We start from the raw sequence: 18,346 nt of genomic DNA, 5'->3' as shown, positions 1-18,346 counted from the left end.
TTCTTCTAAAGCAGGAGTCTGGAACCTTTTTTCAATAAAGAGCCATTTCTAATTTTTTTGACAAATGCATTATTTTAAAGAGCCATTTGGATTTATATATCTCTTTAAAAATGCATTTACTACTGTATTACTATAAATTACTAAAATATATTAAAGTATTACTACAAATATTATATTATTATTTATAATATTACTCTAAATAATACAGGTTTAAACAAAACCTTAATATATAAAAAAATTAAAAAAAGCAGCATCACATGTTGAGCAAGTCCGTGAATGAAGAAAGAACAATTTATAGTATTATGCCATCACCACTCATGATTGTTGTTTGAATTTAAGTTACCATAGAAACTTATGTTGTTTGCCACAGCCATGTCACCCTGCAGCCCAAGACCGGTTACTCACTGAAGCTAAGCAGGGCTGAGCCTGGTCAGTACCTGGATGGGAGACCACTAGGGAACACTAGGTTGCTGTTGGAAGTGGTGTTAGTGAGGCCAGCAGGGGGCGCTCAACCTGTGGTCTGCGTGAGTCCTAATGCCCCAGTAAAAGTGAAGGGGACACTACACTGTCAGTGGGCGCCATGGCACTTCTCGTGAAAGAGCAGGGGTGTGACCCCGGTGTCCTGGCCAAAGTCCCTCTATCGGCCCTTACGATCATGGCCTCCCAATCATCCCCTTCAACCGAATTGGCTCTATCACTGTCCCTCCACTATACCAATAGCTGGTGTGTGGTGAGCGCACTGGCGCCGTTGTCCTGTGGCAGCCGTCGCATCATCCAAGTGGATGCTGCACACTGGTTGTGGTGTGAAGAGACCCCTCTCATGATTGTGAAGCGCTTTGGGTATATGGCCATACACAATAAATGCGCTATATAAATACACATTACATTACATTACATTACATTTTTATTGGTGTGATAATTCAAGTTTATCCACAGCACAACAAACGCACATTAATCAAAACCTCCTTTTATTGTTAACTGAGTTCTTATTCATTGTGCTGTTAAAATTACAATTAAAAAGGGGATTGTAATTGTATTTTTGATAGAAAACTGACTTTTAGTGATGGTCATAATTTTTTAAACGGTAAAATAATATTAAAGGTAGATAGCTGGAGAGTAGGGCTGGGCAATTTGGCAAAAAAAAAAACTAGGTTTTTTATAAAGTTTGACCGATACACGATTTTGATTTCGTTTTTTTTTTTTTTGTGTTACTAGTCTTCTCAAAACATTACAACAACATGACTGAAGTAACATTCTCATTAAAATTAACTTAAATCATCTGGTTAAGGAACATTGTATTTTTAATGGCCATGTCATACAAAAATCGGTCAAGGTGTAAATAAATGTAAAACAAATTCACAAGTTAAATAGCGTTGCTGAAGATTTGAATAAGAAATATTTGTGTAAATATTGCAGTTGCAGGAATACAGAGGTATTTTTTGCAAGTTTTGCTGAGTCTAGGAAAGATTGGCTGTCAGCTCGGCTTTGACTTTGTCTTCTGATTGAATGTCAGGTTGTAATGTTGCTGCTTTTTCTTAAAAAGATACAGTGGAAGTAAAGGACTGAACATGGACACTGTAAAGCCTAATTTAACCCAATATGTGAAGTTGTGGACATGTAGCAGGAGCAAATACAAGCACCAGATGTGTGTCTAATATAAAATAATATATTTAATCTATTTTTTCTTTTTCCCCCTTTTAAATATCGATCATTTGATGCGCTTTGCTCCACTCTCTGTATTATGCTGCCTGATCTGTCTGGTTTTCAACCAGGTCCGCTAAATGACGTCATGTGGGTGGCTACTTTCATTTTCACTGCTACAGGCCCTCACCTCTGCTCGTGTTCAAACCAAAAGATCGGCGCGGTTTTTCACATGGCAGGCTTTTACGTCCTTCATACATGTTGAGATCGAGTTTATCGACTTGATGAGGGAATGTCTTGACAATCCACACAGACGTGCAACAAGTAAAATCCTACATGACTTCACGCTTTAACAGGCAGTCAAGCAGGTCGCACACCAGAAGCGCCGCAACACGGTGCGCAAATGACAGTTTAAACTATCACACACCAAACGAGCACATTCGCGTGATATTTAACATGAAACTAATCAGATGGCGCTCTGTGGCACGGCTGAAATATGACCTGCGTCCTGAATCGTGGTGCTGCATGGTGCGTCGCCGAGAGGCGCTTCTGGTGTGCTTCCTGCTTCATACAGAGTGAACCAAAGCGCATTGGTGCCATTATAATGTACTAAATATGTTTTTTTTTAAAAATCGCGATTTCTCGATTTGATTTAAAATTAAATAGTCTGAAAACGTAAATTCGAATTATTTGAAAAAATCGGAAAAATCGCCCAGCCCTACTGGAGAGTCGCATTTTTTTTGAGAGCCATAGGTTCCCTACCACTAAAGCATAAAAACATCACAATATGTTTGCAGATAATTAACAAACGTGCGCAGTGAACATTCTTGTTTATGTTAAAAAACGTGCTGGAACGTCTGTCTTTGTTTTGGTCCCTTTAACCCGCCCACTGCCACTTTAGCCAATTATATTTTAGCACCCAGGCTTGCCTTAGTGGAAAACAAGAGTATTTGATTCATTCAGTCATGATGGCTCTCATGTGGGTCCACGACTGAAAAAACAGTCAGTAGCAGACTCCGAAATGTTCCAAATGAGGAGGTTATTTATTAGCAAATATTATAAATAGTACAAGCGTAAACATTAGGTGAACAGGTTACATTGTAACCCTGTGTACTAACAACAAGCGGTGTGTCGAGTTTGGATGATCTTATCTTTAAATCTTTCGCTACCATTTTTAATGATATGGGACTTACATGTACAGGTGAAAATTCGCTCTACCTGCTTACACAGCAGACATAAGGCACATCTAGGACTCCTATTGGATAAACTTACACATATGAACAAGACCTTAATCTGATTTGAGTAATCAGATTTTTTTCTGTTTATCTGTGCCACATGGGAGAAGGAAATCAGAATTGTGTCTTTTGAAACATGCAGTGCAAATGCAGCCTTATTTGAGGAAGCCCTGCTGGTGGATTGGCGTCATACTGTGTTGTTGTTGTTGTTGTTGTAGGTGGGTGATATCGTGAGAGTAGCCAAAGACGAGACGTTTCCCGCAGATCTGGTGCTGTTATCATCGGATCGGGCCGAGGGGACGTGCCACATCACCACCGCCAGCCTTGACGGAGAGACCAACCTGAAGGTCTGTTTCTCTGCTCTCGAACTGAAGCCACTCACTGAATTACTTGCAGTGATTAAAGTGCCCCTATTATGCTGTTTTCATGCTTTATAATTTTGTTTTGGAGGCCTCTCGCTAGAGCCGCATAACCATCCAAGGTCAAAGAAGATTTTCATTTTCTCATTATATTCATTGCAGCGTCAGCTTTTCAGAGCCTTAAACAGGGATTTTTAAACAGTTGGATTAAAGTACACGTGACATCAAAACTAACCATGTTGATTCTGTTAGCTCACGTTTCTAGATGTGGAGAACAATTCATCATGTCATCAAGAGGAAAATGTTTGCCCTTGTGTCATCTTTAATTGAATCTGAAAATGCACTGTAATACTTTGATCAATCAGAGAATTGATTGATCGACTAATCAGTGCAGAGGATTTTGACCAATCAGGGGTGCGTTTCCCAAACAACAATGCAACTCGCGGCTGAACTATCATAGTGCGATGCATCGTTTAGGGAAAGGACGATGTAGTGACGAGTGTTTCCCAAAACCCGTCGCAGATCCATCGCTTGAACTATGTTAGTTATAACATGTAACGCCCATAATGGCGCTCTAAACAGGGTGGAGGAACTACTTCTTTAGAGAAAAACCCATCATTTCTTTGTGCAAATTATATTGTTTTACACGAACACGCATTTAGAATAAAATCCAATGTGAGTTTTGGTAAAAACATGCATTCGCTTTCCATATTAACTGAAATATATGTAGATGGCACATAGGGTTTCTTTACTAATATTATTGAGAAGTTGAACATTGCGTATTGTGTTCTAAAACATATCACTTACAAAAGCTAACACATATTCTAATATCATATATAAATCATATAAATAAATAAAACGTATCACTTACGAAAGCTAACACATTCTAATATCATATATAAATCATATAAATAAATAATGAGGCTATGAATTGAGAAATGAAATGTATTATTTATTATGAAATGAAAAAAATCCTTACTACTTTTTTGTTTAACAAGTGTTTTTATTAGTTTTACATTGTCCAATAATAACCAAACAACACAACAATCATAAGGAATAAGCATGATAATCCAAAGAAAATAATGGTAATAATAATTTAAATAAATAAAATAAATAAAAATAATAAATAAAATAAAATAAAAAAATAAGTTATTATTAAAAAACAATTAGGGCATATAAACGGTTTCTATGAAAATACAGAAAGACAGTCAATAGGGGGAGTGAGCATATTAAGCATTACATTGCTGCTCAGAATCTGCATTATATTGGTCCAGGTGATCAAGAAGACTCTTTCCATGTGCAATATTTGAGTGAGATAAGTTAACCATGTCTTGAATTGAGGAACAGAATCTGATTTCCACAGTTTTAGGATGACACTCTTAGCAATAATCATTTCATAAATGATGGTGAAAAATCCTTACTACTTTAACAATAATAATATAAATTATATTATTGATGATGATAATGATGATGAGTATTATTGTATTATTATTATTTTTTATGTTATTATTATTATTATTTAGTAGGATATTGTATATTTATTTTTATTTTTTGAAAAGTCTACTTTAACGATGTCACATGTAAACCACTGCAGAAAGTTCTGACCAGCAGGCCCATGTCATATACAGTACAGATATTTAATAAATAACCCACTATAACCCTGGAAGCAGAGTAGGTCAAGGTGCTCCAGGATTGGCCAGCCCAGTCACCAGACATGAACATTATTGAGCATGTCTGGGGTAAGATGAAGGAGGAGGCATTAAAGATGAACACAAAGACTCTTGATAAACTCTGGGAGTCCTGCAGGAAGGCTTTCTTTGCCGTTCCAGATGACTTTATTAATCAGTGGTTTGTCAGAGTCATGTCAGAGATGTATGGATGCAGTCCTCCAAGCTCATGATGGAGTCAGACACAATATTCATTCTTTCTCCACTGCAGCAGGACTTTATAATCTATACTGGACATTATTTCTGTTCAGTGATTTAGTCTGAGCAGAGTCAGAGCTTACTGTCCCAATGAAATCATTAATAATCAAGACATGATCATATTTTATTGTGGTAAAATAAGCGTCATCTAGAGGCCTTTGCCTTTCATATAAGGCACTTCAGATACCAAATGATCAACCAGAAGTCCAGTTAATATATGTTGCTCCTAAATCTTGGACTGGCGACAAGACTTTCGTCAGTTTGTGTAGTTCTAATATGTAACCTGGTCTTGACACTGGAAGTTTTCTCTGTGCGGATGTTTAGACCCACTATGCTGTGCCGGAAACAGCTGTGTCGCAGTCTGTGTCGCGGCTGGAGTCTCTGCAGGCGGTGGTGGAGTGCCAGCAGCCAGAGGCAGACTTATACAGGTACCTTTCACAGCTGACCACTGAAACACGGAGCTTTACAATCCTGCGCATCCACATTCGATTTTATGGCACTTTGGCTTTTATCCTGACGCAGCACATTCTCTCCCCTCTCAGGTTTGTCGGGAGAATAACAGTAACCCAGCATGGAGAGGAGATAGTCAGGTAAGGCTTTAGTTTACTCGATCAGAGGAATTAAAATCATTTGTAGATGTATGTTTTTATTTTTGTTTATTGTATGCATATTTAGGTTATTATTTGTGTTTTTTGTATGTTTGTGTTACTCATTTCAGACCATTAGGACCAGAGAACCTCCTGCTTCGAGGAGCAAGATTAAAAAACACCAAAGAAATATTTGGTACATCATCCACACCATTGTCTTGTGAACAACACAACACGAAATCCAAATCGCACGCATTTTCGCTCATAACACAAGTTCACAACTTGTTACGACACTGATAAGTTTGTGTTTGTAATCTTTAAACAAAATTGTGAACCTGCACCATCTATAAAGCCCTTCTTCAGTTGAATGGGTGAATGTTTTAGTATTTGTTACTAGAGCTCTGGTGAAAAACATTTGGGAAATTGATTCTTCCGATTGTCAAAACTCATCGTATTCTCTCATATTGGATTCTGAGTAGTTTTTAATAGGCGATGGAGCTGTGTGGTTTACAGACTGCTCTGCTTGTATCCAATTCTTTACACAGACTGCTTAAAACTAAAATAACCATTACTAGAGTTAGGAAAGGTTTAAAGAAGTGTTCATGGTGAGCTGTGTTTACATTAATCTCATGTCATAAGAGCAGCTTGTAATAGTCAGCTGAACACGCAAGCACTTTTCCTCATGAGTATATGAGTATATGAGCATTTGAGCCTAGAGCACTGTCTGCTGTTTAAAACTAGCCCAGAGCGCCTCCTAGAGCGGCATGTGCCGCTAAAAACTAGCCTAGAGCACTGTCTGTAGTTTAATACTAGCCTAGAGCGCCATGTGCTGTTAGAAACTAGCCTAGATCACCATGTGCGGTTAAAAAACTATCCTAGAGCACTGTGTGCTGTTAAAAACTAGCCTATAGCACCACCTAGAGCGCCATGTGCTGTTAAAAACTAGCCTAGATCACCATGTGCGGTTAAAAAACTATCCTAGAGCACTGTGTGCTGTTAAAAACTAGCCTATAGCACCACCTAGAGCGCCATGTGCTGTTAAAAACTAGCCTAGATCACCATGTGCTGTTAAAAAACTAGCCTACAGCACTCTTGGCTGTTAAAAACTAGCCTATAGCACCACCTAGAGCGCCATGTGCTGTTAAAAAACGAGCCTAGAGCACTCTTGGCTGTTAAAAACTAGTCTATAGCCCAACCTAAAGCGACATGTGCTGTTAAAAACTAGCCTATAGCACCACCTAGAGTGCCATGTGCTGTTAAAAACTAGCCTAGAGCACCATGTACTGTTTAAAAACTAGCCTAGAGCACTGTCTGCTGTTTAAAACTAGCCTAGAGCACCGTCTCCTGTTTAAAACTGGCCTAGAGCGCCGTCTGCTGTTCAAAACTAGCCTAGAGCACAATCTACTGTTTAAAACTAGCCTACAGCTCCATCAACTTTTCAAAACTAGCCTAGAGCGCTAGTTATTGTTATTTCTAACAATGCGGATATTTTGAATGGTTTTGCAGCAGTGTAGTCAGTATTTCTGTTCTATAATCCTGCAGGTGTGGCTGTGTACACGGGCATGGAGTCCAAGATGGCTCTGAACTACAAGTGTAAATCTCAGAAGCGCTCTGCAGTGGAGAAGTAGGTGTTTCTTCATTTTACTGTCCACCTTTACATTCCCTCAGCGTTTCTTTACTGCTCCATTATGGCTACATCATCGCTCTCTCTCTCTCTCGCTCTCTCTCTCTCTCTCTCTGTCTGTGCAGATCAATGAATACATTTCTCATCATCTACTTGGGCATCCTGCTGTTTGAAGCCATCCTCAGCACCATTTTAAAGTACGCCTGGCAGGCGGAGGACAAGTGGAACGAACCGTTTTACAACCAGAAGACCGATCAGGAGAGAAACAGCAGCCAGGTCACTAGAAAGCGCTTATGATGGTTATTGTTTCTCAATTAAAAGGCACACTGATAAAATAATAGTATCTGAGATAGATAATAAATATCTGTTTAGTTTAGATCTGTTTTGTTGAGTTCAGATCTATTTAGCTTAGTTTAGTTCAGAATGGTTTAGTTTAGTTTAGTTCCATTTAGTTCAGTTCCATTTGTTGAGTTTAGTTCAGATCAGTTTAGTTCACTTTTGTTTTATTCAGATCTGTTTAGTTTAGTTCAGATCCTTGTAGTTCAGTTGAGCTTCATTTGGTTCAGTTCAGTTTAGTTTAGATACATTTAGTGTAGTTCGGATACATTTTGTTCAATTTCATTTCGTTCAATTCAGCTTAACTTAGTTTAGTTCAGTTTCATTAAGTTCAGTTCAGATCCATTTAGTTCAGTTCAGTTTCATTTAGTTCAGTTCAGATCCGTTTAGTTCAGTTCAGTTTCATTTAGTTCAGTTTAGTTCCGTTTAGTTCCGTTTAGTTCAGTTTAGTTCCGTTTAGTTCAGTTTAGTTCCGTTTAGTTCAGTTTAGTTCCGTTTAGTTCAGTTCAGTTCCATTTAGTTCAGTTCAGTTTCATTTAGTTAAGTTCAGTTTCATTTAGTTCAGTTCAGATCCATTTAGTTCAGTTTAGTAACATTTAGTTCATTTACATTTAGTTAATTTTAGTTCCATTTAGTTCAGTTTAGTTTCATTTAGCTCAGTTTCATTTAGTTCAGTTTAGTTCAGATCCATTTAGTTCAGTTCAGTTTAGTTCCATTTAGTTTAGTTTAGTTCAGTTTAGTTCAGATCCATTTAGTTCAGTTCAGTTTAGTTCCATTTAGTTTAGTTCAGTTTAGTTAAGATCCATTTAGTTCAGTTTAGATCTATTTAGTTCAGTTCAGATCTATTTAGATCATTTACACTTATTTCAGTTAAGTTTCGTTTAGTTCAGATCTATTTTGTTTATTTCTGCTCCGTTTAGTTTGCAACAGCTATTTGAAACTACTAATATATATGCAAATGTTTTTTTATGTATATACATGTGTGTGGGTATTTATAAATACATAATAAATTTCCACAGTACCCGCATATTTACCTAAATATTTTGTATGCAATTAGTCATGTTTAATTTGGTGTTAAACAACCCTACACAAATGCTTGGCTAAAACAGATGAAAATAGGTGATATTGTGTCTAAAATGTAACTCTGTATTAACAATTATTGAGCTGTTGTATAAATTCAGTATATTTCCAGATGTTCAGGAGAGCAGCACTCTTGCTTGAGTGATTTTATTGAACCATAAAGTAACTTGTGAATATTAAAAAGACAGACCTGTATGGAAATGAAAACTTCTGGCTGCATTCTGATCAGCTTTCAGCCAGTGTTTTTAGATGTGTTTTTATCTAATATACTTCTAATAATAAAATCAGCTCGCACATCATTCAAAAGCAATTCTATTTTAATCATAGACAATAATACTGCACATTTCTGCCAGTTGTTACTAAGATGACAGCTTTTATTCCCACTTTCTATTCTGATTTGTCAGTGAAGTATACATTTTCACACTGACTGTAATGCTTTGATTTCAAGACTTTGTTTTTCACTGAGATGCTGATAATTGTTTGTTCACATGTATGTATTATGGCTCTTTGATGCCTCCCAAGTCTAGGTTTCTAGGTTTCACCTTTTTCTTTTTTCCCTTTACAGATTTTGAAGTTTATTTCTGACTTTCTGGCTTTCCTGGTGTTGTACAACTTCATTATCCCCATCTCGCTGTACGTGACTGTGGAGCTGCAGAAGTTTCTGGGCTCCTTCTTCATTGGCTGGGACTTGGATCTGTACCATGAAGAAAGTGACCAGAAAGCTCAAGTCAACACATCAGACCTCAATGAAGAGCTGGGCCAGGTGTGTGTGTTCAGCAGGGCTCTTACGACTGTTCTACAACGGCTTCAGTTTTAATTGAGTGTTTTTAAGGTTTGAAAAGTTCTTAGATTTTGAATCAAGTGCTTGAAAATATCTTAATTTGTTACTAAATGGATATATATTAATAAGAGTTAATACAGTAATTAAATAAATAATAATGGTAATAATTATATATATTGATTTAGCATCAAATGAAAACCCAGGAGTCTATTTACATGTATTTATATCTATACTAGAGTGTCTGTTTACATCTACAGTATATCTGTACCTATTATTTAAAGTAGTCATGAAATCAAAAGCCTCTCTTCGCGTTTTATATGTGTATAGTAGGGCGGCACTATCAGTGTTTTAGGGTAGGGCTAGCAGTCCTTTAGGGTGGGACTATCAGTAATTTGGGGCGGGGTTATCAGTGTGTTTCATGGTGGGAGGTGGCACTATCTGTAATTTGGGGTGGGGTTATCAGTGCTTTAGGCTGGAACTATCAGTGATTTTTGGGGTGGGCTATCAGTAATTTGGAGTGGGATTATTAGTGAATTGGGGTGGGACTATCAGTGATTTTGGGGTGGGACTATCGATGATTTTTGGGGTGGGACTATTGGTGATTTGGGGCGGGGTTATCAGTGCTTTGGGGTGGGACTATCAGTGATTTTTGGGGTGGGACTGTCAGTAATTTGGGGTGGGGTTATCAGTGCTTTAGGGTGGAACTGTCAGTGATTTTTGTGGTGGGACTGTCAGTAATTTGGGGTGGGGTTATCAGTGCTTTAGGGTGGAACTGTCAGTGATTTTTGTGGTGGGACTGTCAGTAATTTGGGGTGGGGTTATCAGTGCGTCAGGGTGGGACTATCAGGGATTTTTTGGGTGGAACTATCAGTAATTTGGGGCGGGGTTATCAGTGCTTTAGGGTGGAACTATCAGTGATTTTTGGGGTGGGACTGTCAGTAATTTGGGGCGGGGTTATCAGTGCTTTGGGGTGGGACTATCAGTGATTTTTGGGGTGGGACTGTCAGTGATTTTGGGTGGGGTTATCAGTGCTTTGGGGTGGGACTATCAGTGATTTTTGGGGTGGGACTGTCAGTGATTTTGGGTGGGATTATTAGTGCTTTGGGGTGGGACTATCAGTGATTTTTGGGGTGGGACTGTCAGTGATTTTGGGTGGGATTATTAGTGCTTTGGGTTGGGACTATCAGTGATTTTTGGGGTTGGACTGTCAGTAATTTGGGGCGGGGTTATCAGTGCTTTAGGGTGGAACTATCAGTGATTTTTGGGGTGGGACTGTCAGTAATTTGGGGCGGGGTTATCAGTGCTTTGGGGCGGGGTTATTAGTGCTTTAGGGTGGAACTAGCAGTGATTTTTGGGGCGTGGTTATCAGTTCTTTGGGGTGGGACTATCAGTGATTTTTGGGGGTGGGACTATCGGTGATTTGGGGTGGGTTATTAGTTCTTTGGTGGTGGGACTATCAGTAATTTGGGGTGGGACTGTCAGAAATTTGGGGCGGGGTTATCAGTGCTTTGGGGTGGGACTATCAATGATTTTTGGGGTGGGACTGTCAGTAATTTGGGGAGGGGTTATTGGTTCTTTGAGGTGGGACTATCAGTGATTTTTGGGGTTGGACTGTCAGTAATTTGGGGCGGGGTTATCAGTGCTTTGGGGTGGGACTATCAGTGATTTTTGGGGTGGGACTATCGGTGACTTGGGGTGGGTTATCAGTTCTTTGGGGTGGGACTATCAGTGATTTTTGGGGTGGGAATGTCAGTAATTTTGGGGCGGGGTTATTAGTTCTTTAGGGTGGAACTATCAGTGATTTTTTTTTTGGGTGGGACTCTCAGTGAGTTTCAGTGCGGTTATCAGTGCTTCAGATTGGGACTATCAGTAATTTTTGGGGTGTGCCTATCAGTGATTTTTTGGGTGGGACTATCAGTAATTTGGGGCGGGGTTATCAGTACTTTAGGGTGGGACTATAAGTGATTTTTTGGGTGGGACTATCAGTAATTTGGGGTGGGGTTATCAGTACTTTAGGGTGGGACTATCAGTGATTTTTGGGTTGGGGCTATCAGTAATTTGGGTTGGGGTTGTCTATGACTTGGGGTTGTCAGTGACTTAACTAAAACATTAAGAGAGGTATAGGAGGTAGAAGTATGTGGTGACGTCAAAACAGTTGTTGATCCATTTAGACTTTGGAAGAGGTGTAAGAAAACTGGCGCGTGTGAACTTGAACTCATGGTCTATGGAAAAGGATGCCTGCCATTAGTAAATGATGCTAATGCTGCGCCCACAGGTGGAGTACGTCTTCACTGACAAAACGGGGACCCTGACGGAGAACGAGATGCAGTTTCGGGAGTGCTCCATCAATGGGGTCAAATACCAGGAGATCAACGGGAAGCTGGTTCCTGAAGGACTGACAGAAGACACACCTGACGGATCCCTGCCTTGTCTGGTGAGGGACATGTTTCATGTTCATTTTCACTGTAAACACTGAGTTATCACTGTTTGTCATTAAAACAGCTCATCTGACATTACTGTGAAGAGAAATTAAAGCAAAAGCAGGGTTCATTCTGCTTTTAAATGCAGAAGTATTGTTGTTTTTTGTGCAGAATGTATTAAAGCAGGAGCTATTACTGTTTGTTGTTATATAAAAGCTCGTTTTATATTACTGTGATGAGAAATTGAAGCAAAAATGTGGTTTATTCTGTGCAGGAAATGTTGAAGTATTGCAGAATGAGTGGTTTAAAGCAGGAGCTGTGATGAATGACAGACATTACAGTGTTTACAGAGAGCAAAACCTTGAGAAGACCAGTTTTACATCACTCGGTGACACTGTTATTTCACATGATGCTCCCTCTCTCTGTGTGTGTGTGTGTGTGTGTGTGTGTGTGTGTGTGTGTGTTTCAGAGCCGTGAAGAGGAGCTGTTCCTGAAAGCAGTGTCTCTGTGTCATACGGTGCAGATCAGTTATGATCATCCTGACGCAGCGGCGGACCCCTTCTCTCACGCTAACGGCTTCTCTGCGCAGATGGAGTATTACGCCTCGTCTCCTGATGAGAAAGCTCTCGTGGAGGCCACCAAGAGGTCTCGCACATCTCCACATATCTCCTCCATCAGATTATTATTATTTATTGAACCACAGCGGGGAAAAACAGTATTGAACACGTCATGTTTTTTCCTGGAAGTAATATTTCTGATGTCACAGGTGTGAGTTTTTCACAGGTGTCACAGTTTTTCACTTTTATTTGTATTGGATTCGAGTCAGGTGATTGGCTGGGCCATTCTACAGCTTGATTTTCTTTCTCTGAAAGCATCTGAGAGTGTGCTTGGCTGTGTTTTGGATCATCGTCTTGCTGAAATGTCCACCCTGGGTTCATCTACATCCTCCTGCTAATGTAGATGCTGGACTGAAGCAGCTGATATTCATTTACACTGAGGAAGGGCAGAGGGTTGCTGAAGAACTACTGAGAGATTTCAGCTGCTGTCTGGGCTTTCCATGTCTTTCTACACCTTCCTTTCTTCATGTGTTAAATTCTTTTTCTCTGTGTCAATTCATTTTAATACGCATAACTTCTTTGTAAACTACTTAAAATTGTTTCCTTTGCATTTATGGATTTATTTGGTTGTTACCAACATCTGGGAAATTTCAAGTCAACAGCACCTTTAGAAATATGTTTTCTGAGAAACTTGGTGACGTGTTCAAAACTTATTTCCTCCAATGTTCATGTCTGAATAACACATTTATTGAGTGAACGGTCTTTTGAAATTGTGTTTTTGCATACAGGATGGGAGTCACGTTTATGGGAAGCCATGGAGAAATCATGGAGATTAAAAAGTTTGGAAAAGCAGAGAAGTACGCCCCACTCTTTATCTGATTCATTTTAGATCACTAATTATGATTCATATTATCCTTTCACAGTGTAAGACAAGATACTAAAAGTGAATTGGTTAAATATATATATATATATATATATATATATTATTTACTGCTTTCTTTTTACTATACATCCCCAGGCGATCAATGAAAATAATATTTGCAAACATTGCATTATAAGTTTTCTAGTATTTTTGCTAATTTATGTACTGGCCACTTTATTAGTTACACCTAATAATAAACAACTGTTTGTTAACGCAAATGTCCAGTCAGCCAATCACATGGCAGCAACTCAATGGTCAAGATGCTCTGCTGCAGCTCAAATCAAACATCAGAATGGGGAAGAAAGGGGACTTTGAACGTGGCATAGTTGTTGGTGCCAGAAGGGCTGGTCTGAGTGTTTCAGAAACTGCTGATCTACTGGGATTTTCACGCACACCCATCTCTAGGGTTTACAGAGAATGGTCTGACAAAGAGGAAATATCCAGTGAGCGGCAGTTCTGTGAGTGCAAATGCCTTGTTGATGCCAGAGGTCAGAGGAGAATGGCCAGACTGGTTCCAGCTGATAGAAAGGCAACAGTAACTCAAATAAGCACTCGTTACAACCGAGGTCTGCAGAAGAGCATCTCTGAACACACAACACGTCCAACCTTGAGGGAGATGGGCTACAGCAGCAGAAGACCACACTGGGTGCCGCTCCTGTCAGCTAAGAACAGGAAACTGAGGCTACAATTCACACAGGCTCACCAAAACTGGACAATAGAAGATTGGAGAAATGTCGCCTGCTCTGATGAGTCTCCATTTCTGCTGACACATTTGGATGGTTGGGTCAGAATTTGGCGTCCACATTATGAAAGCATGGATCATCCTGCCTTGTATCAACCGTTCAGGCTGGTGGTGGTGGTGTAATGTGTGGGGGGAGATTTTCTTGGCACACTTTGGGCTCATTAGTACCAGTTGAGCATCATGTCAACGCCACAGTCTACCTGAGTATTGCTGCTGACCATGTCCATCCCTTTATGAGCACAGTGTCTCCATCTTCTGATGGCTACTTCCAGCAGGATGAAGCACCATGTCATAAAGCGTGAATCATCTCAGACTGGTGTCTTGAACATGACAGTGAGTTCACTGTACTCAAATGGCCTCCACAGCCCCCAGACCTCAATTCAATAGAGCACGTTTGAGATGTGGTTGAACGGGTGATTCACATCATGCATGTGCAGCCGACAAATCTGCAGCAACTGCGTGATGCTATCATGTCAATATGGAGCAAAATCTCTGAGGAATATTTCCAGTACCTTGTTGAATCCACGTCATGAAGGATTAAGGCAGTTCAACCCGATACTAGTAAGGTGTACCTAATAAAGTGGCAGGTATTGAAATTAAGCGTTTCAGTGAAAAGGCAGTGCATTTAACAGTTTGCAAGGAGTGGAAACCCAGATCTGAAAGCAGGATTTAAAATGGAAGTTGTAGAAAATGCCACTGGTGTCTAATTCCTAAATGACAGCCTTTGAAAATGCTGAAACCATCTGTGTGCACAGCGTCAGAGTAGAGAGCTGTAGATGAAAGGAATGTGCAAACAAACACACAACAAAAGCACTTAATAACAAGCCCAAAATTGCCTTCGCTTTGGCAGGTGCATGAGAAGACCCAGTTAACCCGCTGTGCTTTCACACACAGGTACAAACTGCTCCACGTTCTAGAGTTTGACGCAAACCGCAGAAGAATGAGTGTGATCCTGCAGACGCCTTCAGGCAAGTGCATCTAGAGCAGTGGTCACCAAACTTGTTCCTGGAGGGCCGATGTCCTGCAGATTTGAGCTCTAACCCTAATCAAACACACCTGAACAAGCTAATCAAGGTCTTACTAGGTATACTTGAAACATCCAGGCAGGTGTGTTGAGGCAAGTTGGAGCTAAACCCTGCAGGGACACCGGCCCTCCAGGACCGAGATTGGTGACCCCTGATCTAGAGTGTGTGTGTGTGTGTGTGTGTGTGTGTGTGTGTGTGTGTGTGTGTGTGTGTGTGTGTGTGTGTGTGTGTGTGTGTGTGTGTCTGTGTCTGTGTCTGTGTCTGTGTCTGTGTCTGTGTCTGTGTCTGTCTGTCTGTCTGTCTGTCGAGTTTGCTAATGACCCGCTGTCTCACCTCAGGTCAGAAGGTGCTGTTCACTAAAGGAGCCGAATCCGCCATCCTGCCCTACACCAAGAGCGGTGAGATCGACAAAACCAGAGTCCACGTGGACGAGTTCGCTCTGGTGAGCCTTCTAGATCATTCTAGAGAGTTATTTTAGGTCCCGAGGCTTGCCATTGCTTAGAAACTGATGGTGGAATAGAGAAACACAGTCAAAAAATGACCTTTGCTGCCTTTTCAAACTTCTTATTTCAAATAAGTTGAGAGTTTTTGGGACTACTTAATTGTTTTAAGTTCAATCTACTTACATTTGTAACAATATTTACGTTAATTAATCGATTTGTGTTGGGGCAACATGAAGGAATTGTGTGGAAACCAGCATTGTTTTGTAGTACATTAAATCTTGAAGGATTCAACTTTAACTGCAACCCATCCCGCTGTTCAGCTGGTTAATAATTAAATACACTAAAAATATCTTGAGTAATGTTAACAGCCCAGGGGTGGATTCATAATATTGTGCTTCACATGTGTTTCTGGTAATCCTTTCATCCGCCTGTCAGAGCTCACTTTAACCAGCTCGGAGTGAAGTCTACATCTGAACATTTCAGATGAGCAGTCCAAATTGTTCTGCGTTTGTTTGACTGCATTTTCTGCTGATAAAACCGGCTGCGAAATTCAGTTAATGAGATGTTTCATCTTGCACAGGTTTTAGTTACGCCACCGATTCAGTCATAACTCAATAACAAAATACTCTGACCGGGGGGGCCAGGTCGGAGCATTCACTCTGGTCCCCCGGGCTCTGCCATTGGTTAGAGAAAATCCCAAACAAACCATTACAATTGGCTTAAGATTGGCAAATTCGGAACACTGCAACCTGCACAACATGGGAAGTTTAAAAAAAATAATAATAATTAAAAATAAATAAAGAACTCCATTATTTTGAATATATATATACTACATTTACCAGCCACTTACAGGTACACCTGTCCAACTGCTCGTTAATGCAAATTTCTAATCAGCCAGTCACATGGCAGCAACTCAATGTGTTTAGGCATGTATACATGGTCAAGACGATCTGCTACAGTTCAAACCGAGCATCAGAATGGGGATTTAAGTGACTGAACATGGCAAGGTTGTTGGTGCCAGACGGGCTGGTATTTCAGAAACTGCTCATCCACTGGGATTTTCACGCACAACCATCTCTAGGGTTTACAGAGAATGGTCCGACAAAGAGAAAATATAAGTTGAGCGGCAGTTCTGTGAGCGCAAATGCCTTTTTGATGCCAGAGGTCAGAGGAGAAAGTCCAGACTGGTTCCAGCTGATAGAAAGGCAACAGTAACTCAAATAAGCACTCGTTACAACCGAGCTCTGCAGAAGAGCATCACTGAACACACAACACGTCCAACCTTGAGACGGATGGGCACCATGTCATAAAGCGTGAATCATCTCAGACTGGTTTCTTGAACATGACAGTGAGTTCACTGTACTCAAATGGCCTCCACAGTCACCAGAGCTCAATTCAATAGAGCACTTTTGAGATGAGGTGGAACGGGAGATGTGCAGCAGACAAATCTGCAGCAAATGTGTGATGCTATCATGTCAATATGGAGCAAAATCTCTGAGGAATATTTCCAGTACCTTGAATCTCCATGAAGGATCGAGGCAGTTCTGATTGCAAAAAGGGTCCAACCCAGTACTACTAAAGTGTACCTAATAAAGTGGCCGGTGAGTGTAAATATAAATGACAAAAAATTATAAAGACCTATTTTTGCTTTCATAGCTTGATTTGTATTCTGTATTCTTTTTGAACTCATTTTGCAAGGTGGAATGCATTTATTTGTTTATTTTTTCAATATTTTTAGGACTTCTGAGACTATGAATAATAAACCACAGTAAACCATTAAGCTCCAAGCAAGTGTGTTTATGACAATAATGTAATAAAAGATCACATTACAAATGTTACACAAATGCTAATAACAGTTCATACCAACATCAAGCAGCATAACAAGCTGTTTTTACAGCTATAAATCAACAGAAGTGCATGAGAACAGATGTCTCAAGCCAATAGGATCTAACAGCTGTGAAAGAATAAGCTCAATATTCATTCTCATTCTGTCTGGTTTATTTAGACTCTCATGATATGTTATTAATTGTTTTTGTTTTGTTAAGTGAGCTAAAAACTCCATAATATCAGCTCAACATCATTAAAACAGCATTTAGAATCTGCCAGAGTCGGCTCAACATTGCACACTGCTCCTGAACCCCACTGTGGGTGTAGAGCAGCACTGGCTGATCCTCAGAGTGTGTGAAGTTGAGTTCTGAAGCTCAGAGTTGGGTTTTATTAATTGAGAGGATGTTGATGAAGCCGTGCGGTTAATTAGCTCAGTGTGTGTCCTCATTATCAGCTGTGGAGAAACCCAGGAGAGAGACTTCACAACCACAGCACCGGTGTCTGTCACACACACACACACACACACAGACTCTCTCTCTCTCTCTCCCATACATTGTTTCTACACTCACACAATACCAAACACTCATACACTATGCCAACTACACACAAAGCAACACTTTTTCTTACCTACACACACACACCCACACACCACTCACACCGAATAATATGCAACAACCTCAAATTATTCTGTTAAATATCGAGGAATTACCTTGTAACGTTTCCTTAATAATTCTGGGTTGCCAGACAGTGTGTCACTGTCAAATAAGTCCAAAAAAAAAAAATAAAAAAAAAAAAATATATATATATATATATTAGGGATGTAACGGTATCAGAATGTCACC

At 39.9% G+C, this 18,346-nt stretch overlaps 1 protein-coding gene across 19 annotated transcripts in view; it reads left to right on the top strand.

Moving 5' to 3' along the window:
* Nucleotides 1-18,346, top strand: part of atp11b (ATPase phospholipid transporting 11B) — a 108,698-nt gene that overhangs the window by 41,495 nt on the left and 48,857 nt on the right. For all 19 annotated transcript variants that reach the window (XR_012397959.1, XR_012397958.1, XM_073937650.1 and 16 more), the window contains 12 exons: nt 3,095-3,223; nt 5,485-5,588; nt 5,703-5,750; nt 5,879-5,943; nt 7,290-7,371; nt 7,497-7,647; nt 9,353-9,550; nt 11,844-12,002; nt 12,458-12,633; nt 13,334-13,402; nt 15,104-15,177; nt 15,573-15,676. Coding sequence is in view for 17 of the 19 variants with exons in the window: in XM_073937650.1 (XP_073793751.1) it covers nt 3,095-3,223; nt 5,485-5,588; nt 5,703-5,750; nt 5,879-5,943; nt 7,290-7,371; nt 7,497-7,647; nt 9,353-9,550; nt 11,844-12,002; nt 12,458-12,633; nt 13,334-13,402; nt 15,104-15,177; nt 15,573-15,676 (1,359 nt within the window). In the remaining 2 variants the exon portion in view is untranslated. The remainder of the gene's footprint in view (nt 1-3,094; nt 3,224-5,484; nt 5,589-5,702; nt 5,751-5,878; nt 5,944-7,289; nt 7,372-7,496; nt 7,648-9,352; nt 9,551-11,843; nt 12,003-12,457; nt 12,634-13,333; nt 13,403-15,103; nt 15,178-15,572; nt 15,677-18,346) is intronic.

The sequence above is a fragment of the Danio rerio genome, chromosome 22 (assembly GCF_049306965.1).
Source record: "Danio rerio strain Tuebingen ecotype United States chromosome 22, GRCz12tu, whole genome shotgun sequence".
Lineage (NCBI taxonomy): Eukaryota > Metazoa > Chordata > Actinopteri > Cypriniformes > Danionidae > Danio > Danio rerio.
The sequence above is the reverse complement of the archived record's forward strand: the minus strand, read 5'-3'. Positions and strand labels throughout refer to the sequence as shown.